General features: G+C 42.9%; 1 protein-coding gene across 1 annotated transcript in view; it reads left to right on the top strand.

Moving 5' to 3' along the window:
* The first annotated feature begins 331 nt into the window (after nt 1-331).
* The window catches only part of CTDP1 (CTD phosphatase 1), a 99,301-nt gene continuing 92,652 nt past the window's right edge, over nt 332-6,980 (top strand). The window contains exon 1 of the mRNA XM_014877703.2: nt 332-684. Within this exon, the coding sequence (XP_014733189.2) occupies nt 347-684 (338 nt within the window). The 5' untranslated portion in view covers nt 332-346. The remainder of the gene's footprint in view (nt 685-6,980) is intronic.

The raw sequence follows: 6,980 nt of genomic DNA, 5'->3' as shown, positions 1-6,980 counted from the left end.
GCAGGGCCAGGAGTCGGACACGATGATACCCGTGGGTCCGAACTCGGGATATTCTCCAATTCCGGTTCTGTGACGCCAGCCGGGGCCGGCGGGCGGGGTCGCGAGGGCTGCCGGGAGCTGTAGTTCCTCACCGCACCGCCCCGCGGGCCGGGCCGCCCGCGCCTGTGCCTTTAAGTGCGGCCGGACGCGCGGTGCGGCGCATGCGCGGAGCCGCCGTGACCCCGCCGCCGTCGGCGCCACCGGTGACTATCGGGGTGCCCCGAACCGCCCCCCTCCCGGCAGCAGCGCTAGGTCCTGCCATACTACCGGGCATCCCCGACCCACCCTTCGCTCCCGGCCGGGGGCGATGGAAGAGCGGCCGGAGCGGGGCGGCGGGCCCGGAGCGGAGGGCCCGGCGTCCGTGGCGGAGATCCGCGCTCCCGGCCCGCGGCCGCTGCGTCTGCTGGAGTGGAAGGTGTCGGTGGGGGCGGCCGTGCAGATCGGGTCGGTGCTGGCGCTCTGCGCCCCTCTGCCGCCGCCGCCCGCCCCGCGCCCCGCCGGCCCCGCCGCCGCCCCGCTGCCGCCCGCCGCCAGCGGCGCCTCCGCTCGCCCGCAGCGCGGCGGCCCCGAGCGCAGGCTGCGCGCGGAGCGGCCCGGCGTGGTGCGCGAGCTGTGCGCGCGGCCCGGCCAGGTCATCGCTCCCGGGTGAGTGCGGGCCGGGGCGGCCTTGGCGGGACGCGGCTTTCGCGCTTCTTGCGAGGGGGCCGGGCCGGGCCCTGCTCACAAAGGCCCTTCCCCCGGAGCTCTGCGCGGGGAAGCTGCCGTGCGAGCAGGAGGAGGAGGACGCGGCCGGGGAGGTGCCATGGGGTCATGCTCCACTCCCGTGTTTCAGAGCGGAGCCCTTCGCTGTGAGCTCTGTCTCCGGGAGCTGTGCATCCCTCCTGCTGTGTCGGGGTTCTCTTGACACTGCTCTTACTGGAAACACTACTTGGAAATGGCAAAATCGCAGAATGAGTTAGGTTGAAATCGACCGCAGTGGGTTAACCTGGTCCAGCCTCGTTGCTCGTGCAGGGTCGCCCTAGGGAATGTTGAACGGGATTGCATCCACACGGTTCTGGGATATCTGCAGTGAGGGAGGCTCCAGAGTCTGGGGAGCCTCTTCTAGTGCACAGTCACCAGCACAAAAACAAAGTTATTCCCCGTGTTAACATACTCTTTTAATTTGGCGGTTAGGTTGGTGCAGAACTCGGGGAGCAAACAGATCATTTTGTGCTCAATAGAGGGTTTTTAATGGGAAACAACAGTGCAGCAAGGCATTTTAAAATTACTAAGTCCCTTGCACACCATATTGGCAGCCTAAATGTTTTTAATACTGTAGATGTTTTAATGCATAAGGCTTTAGAAATATAACCAAGATGTTGTAATTTTAACTTTCAGAAGAGCAAGGGACTTACAAAAGACTTTTTTTATATAGTTTAGCAATGATTTGTCTTAATAAGGCTGAATGTTTGTTGACTTTTGAGTTCCTAAATGCCTGATAGATAGTGGGCTGCTCAGATTTCTAGATTAAATTGGGCAGATTTCTAGATTAAATAGCCTGCTACCCTGTACTTTAAGCAGATTTATTCTTTCTCAACAGGAAACTAGTTAAACAATCTACTTCCTCTGTTTTTTGACAGCAAGCTGTTTTCTTCGGTGTCAGTTCTCTTGATTTTTAGGTGGGAGCAGCCAGGCCTAAACTTTCTTGATTGATATTACTAGTTTATGCAAAACATCTATCTATAGGGGTGTCTCAAAGGTTCAAGAAAAAAATCAGTCTGATGCATTTTTGTATCAGTCAGTCATATAATATGCTACTGAGGAGGTGCAATCTGTGTGTTTCTTGCTATAGAGATAGCTCTGAGATAAGGTGGCTTTCCTTTTGTGCCACATCAGCATTCTGCTACTGCATCTGGTGCAGCATGGGCAATCTTTCTACCTCATCTAGAACAAAGGTAGGGTAAATGCTAGGTCAGACTAAAAAAGATCTTAAAAGTACAGACTGAAATTTCTAAAGTGCCATATGCATGATGAAGTTCCTGTTGCTAGCACTGAATAGAAATGGAGATAACTTTGTCTGGTCTTTTCATTGTATTGGCTAAGCACTTGGAAAGAAAACCAAACTAAAAATATTCTAAGTGAAAAATGTGATCAATTTAAAATAGTCTGGGTCTGCTGCTGATGTAGCAGCATTTTAGTTTTAGCTTTCCTCAACGTTAACTTCATGGACTGGAATGTACCAAATTTTATACACTGTTCTTATTGGGCTGAATAGTCATGAGTCACTTGATTGTAATTAGCAAGTCCTTGCTTTGAGACAATTAGAAAATAAATGGTGTTCTTTATTACCATTGTTCTTAGCTTCTGGAATATTTGTATCTTACATGACTGAAGGATTGTATTTTATATTGACCATTGCTAGACGTTGCATTTCTGGAATTCTGACCTTTCAGTCAAGCTTCTCTGTTGCATGTTGCAGTCGTATTTACTGGGTGAATGCAAGGGAAAGGTTCAGGTGAAGAGGTAGAATAAGTATAACCTAAGGGTAGTAGAATTGGTCAACAATTGAAGACATGACTGCGTTTCTTTGGTCACTTAAACTTTTTTTTTGGCAAGCATTTAATCTCTTGCCTGTGGCTTCCCATTTTGTGGAATTGAAATAGTACCATTTCACTGACTATCAACAATATTTCAATATGTGTTAAGATTTTGCCTTATTAAAACACAGGTGTGATTAAAGTAAGTAACATAGCTGACATTATTCATCATCTGCAGAAGATGCCCTTTTTGTAGTCCAGACTTTCCAGAATGGTAGGTGCCATCAGAAGAATTGACTTGGCCGATTTAGCACTGAATTCTCTGTGAACCAAAGATATTTGCAAGTATTTGTCCAGCCCTTAAACACTGTAGAAGTACTGTTTCTATTCAAAATATTTTTCCTTTTCGTTAGAACAAGAGACGATAAGCTGATCAAACCTTTTTATTTCGGGATAAACAATATGAGTGGCTGAATTTTCTTCTATGTCAGGTCATAATATTTCTGGAAATAAAGACATTGTTTAGCAAAAGTCTCTCCCAATTAAGACACATTTATAACTTTTGATTATTTTTCTTTCTTATTAAGCATGAGATTAAGTCTTTTGCTGCATGAAATTAATTTTGCACATTTATAGCACTTAATTTTTTTGCGGTGTTATTACCCACTTTTTAGCATTGACAAGGTGCAAACTTTCTCAGGGGAGAGCCCAAGGCAGGAATGCATTAGGTAGCTTTTACTTATTCTTGCAGAGGTAGGCTGACTTCACATGTCAGACTGGAACTTGAGAGAGAAAGGTGTCTAACCTTTTAGGATTGTAAATAACAGGGAGTACAGGAAGCAGTTAATGAAAGGCCTTTGATGTTAATGAAGTATAATTTTGATGTGTAGTAGGAGCAACAAATAAAACGCCAAAAATCCTGTGCTGCTCTGTGTATTATTAGTGCCAGTTACCCATCAAAGTTAATAATTCTGAAGGTGCTACAGGTGTGGCAGGATTCTGGGTTGGGTCAGTTATTAATGTTTTATGCAAATACTTACATAAGCGTTTCTAATGTAAAATGATTGCCCTACTGATGGGACAGACTATTGCAGGGGTTTCGTTTGGCTCACATTAAAAGAGTCTTCTGAAATATTTATTACCTGTATCTTACCACATACCTTTAATAGCGAAAATTCACATTCTTATACAGAGTAATATTTGTGTTGTAATAAAAATCTGGTTTAAACTATCTGGATCCTAGTGAAGCAAAACTTGTCGTTTTTGGTTTTGGAGAAGATAGCAGGAAAGAGGTGGGGATTTGTCCTCTAAAACTGTAGACTTTTTGTGTCATTGCTTGATTTTTTTTTTTGTGCCAGAAGCTTGATTATATATTTTTGAAATAATATCTTTTTTTGGCTATCTAATGTCACACAGGCTCAGGGCCTAGTTTACTGTCCACTTAACCCCAGACCCCAGTACCATGCATCTTAGTCTTCCAGGAAGAATAAAATGCTAACGAATTGCACTTTATTTTAAAGTGGTGGCACTTTTAACAAACTACAGGTAAAACACCTTGCTGTTTATAAGATACAAATGTTTTCATAATATCCTGGCAAATACTTAATGAAGTTACTAGTCTAGTGCCAAACACTGAGGATTGTTGAATAATATTTAACAATCTCAATTCACTGTATGTCTTGTCTAATTCCTTTTCATGCCTGAATCCCATTATTTTTTTAGTAAGTTTCAGTATGCATATTTCTGTCTTGTTTCTTTTTTTTTTTTTAATTTTTCCCTCTCTCCTTTCTGACATATACTGTGATACTAAGAAACATTAAAAGAAGGCTGTCTCTCTGATGTTTGGTTGAACTGGATAGTGAAAAAGATGCAAGTTCTAAACGAGGGCTTTTGTCTTTCATTGTCTTCTCTTTCTCCTGTTCCTAGGCACCTAGCAAGTCAGAAGCTCACAAGGTAGCTCATTGTACTGAATACAGAGGACAAGGGTTTTTTTCTTTACATGGCCATGTTTTCACAAAACTTGTAGGATCTTCTTTATCTAAGAGGATCTAGCTGCTCAGTCAGATTTGGCTGGAAGCAGACATCGGGCTTGCAGTTTACCAATTAGTGTGGTTGTAGCAGCCTCGTGTATGCACTTTTTCTGTGTGGCTTTCTTTTCTGTGTGGTTTCCTAATTGCTTCATGCTAATGTGAGTGTTGGCTGGAAGGGATGCTCAAACTTGAGTGCCTTCAGCTTGCATTGAGTAGGGTGTTGGAAATCATGTAGTTAAAGATGGTTTGGTTTCTCATCTTTTTTCTTTCTGTCCTTCCCGCCCAATCTCCTGTAAAATGGTCCATAGTAATAAATTCCCTCATTTTGTTCAGTTGCTTCAACAGGAGTGTTGTGTAGGCAAAGGGGTAGTAATTTTTTCCTTTCAGCAGTAGCCCATAGGTCAAATCAAAGTGATTGTGTAAATGCCAGTAGAGTCAAGAGAATAAATGACATCTCAACACTGGGGCATAACATTTTTGAGGTTGTGTATGTTCCGTTTGGCACTTTGTATGATAAGAATGTTACTACAGACTATCTTTACAAGGTTTCTCCCAAGCTAGGAAATTTTCTGCTCTCTTTGTACTATGAGTTGCTTATCTTACCTGAGCTCAAGGACTTTTTGCCGTGTGTGTGTGTATGGGCCAGCAGACAGAATGAGGTAGCTCATGGTACTGTTTCATGCATCCCATTGTAGAACTACAAGCGGGCTACAGCAGGTTTTTTAAATGTTGGTTTGTAGATATCTGTGCTGGAAATAGATTGTATTTTTACCCAAATGGCAATGGATTTTCTTTTTTAGTTATTGCTGTCTAGTTTCTTTAGGGTGTTTTTGAGCTTTACTTCAGTACTAGAGTTTTTTAGAAAACCAGTCTTTTTCAAAGGCAAATGTGCATGTTGTTTCTTCTCAACAACTCCCATATGGTTTTCTGTAATTGTTCTTCTCTGAAGAGAAAACTTAGGGACAAAAGTTCTCTCAGGGGGACTGCGATGACACCTTTAATTTTTATGTTGCCTGGTACATAGACCTTTGTCCTGGGAGGGATTGGAGACGTTTGAGGAAGGAAGAGAGCGACAAGACTTTAGCTTTGAATTGTTCTGGAAGTTTGTCTTGACCCAAAGAATTTTTTTTCTCTTGAGCAATCTCAGTAGTACCACTTGCATGCCTACTTGGCCCTTTCTGATTTTGTGACCCTGGTGTGAACGTAAGGGTTTGCCCTAGCAGGGATCACAGCTGTTTGGATTTTCAAGGCCAGATTTACCTAGTGAAAGACTCCCCTTAGGTAAATGGCTAGTGAAACATTCAGACTCGCTAAATAAAAGTCAATAAGGGGTGATGGTATTGCAAATTTTTAAACGTCAACAGAGTATATGAAAATATTTTCAGATGGGACATAACTAGCCTCAAGGTTTAGTAAAGAGCTGCCAGCCTTTAAATTTTAGGACCTCTTCTGGAAAATGATAATAGAAAATTCATTGTAAGTTGTCACTTATATAACATTCTTATGGATGTCAGTTTTGCATAGTTAAAAAATTAAAGGTTAACTTAAGGTCTTCTACCATATATGGATGGCTGAATTGGCAATAGGTGCCTTGTAAAGTATATAGGGGAGCATGAAATTACTTCCTGGAGAGCTGGTAATGCATTGCACGTTAAGGATTTTGATTATACATTTTGTCTAGGTTTGATTTTGCTGAAGTTAGATCTATGGTATTGTAAATAGGGGAAGGATAGGACTGTTACCACCAGGAGAGACTGCTGGTCTTAAAACGACTTTGGAAGATGGAAAGGTTCCCCTGATTTTCTTTAGCGCAGTATTGCTGTGTTAAAGGAAATGCTTCCTCTTTTAAGGCAAGAGTTGAGGTATTGCCAGGTCACTATTGCACTAGTATATTTAAAAAAACAACATTAAATGGCTTTTCTACAACTGTTCTAAGAAAAAGTGTAGTGTAAGACAGTGATTTTGATACTGTAATATTGAATAATGCCTATTTTTTTTGCTTTATCTTTGTGCTTTAGTTTAAAAATTACATCTAAGACTTCACAGCATTCAAAAAGGTGTGAAAGGCAAATGGTCTTGGTCCAAGCTTAGTGGAGTGAATGCTGTGGATTCTCATTTTCACAGAAGGGCGGGGGGGGAGGGGCAAGTGGCCCTAGCCAATGAAAGCATAGGTCAACAGGAGAACTTAATTAACTTACAGATATTTATTACACTTATATTTTATAAGATGGGCAGCTTTCTAAGCTATTATCCTCTGCTTTCAGAGTGTGTTGGATTTCTGGGCTCACATGACACTGTTGCTGTCGTATGGTTATTGTCAAATGTGGAGCTACTGCTCCTCGTTGAACACTGTGGTGTAACTTAGGACAGTTTGGTTCGTAATTGCTCATAAGGG

Source organism: Sturnus vulgaris, chromosome 1 (genome assembly GCF_052056855.1).
Source record: "Sturnus vulgaris isolate bStuVul1 chromosome 1, bStuVul1.hap1, whole genome shotgun sequence".
Classification (NCBI taxonomy): domain Eukaryota; kingdom Metazoa; phylum Chordata; class Aves; order Passeriformes; family Sturnidae; genus Sturnus; species Sturnus vulgaris.
This window is presented reverse-complemented; position numbering and strand designations above follow the sequence as displayed.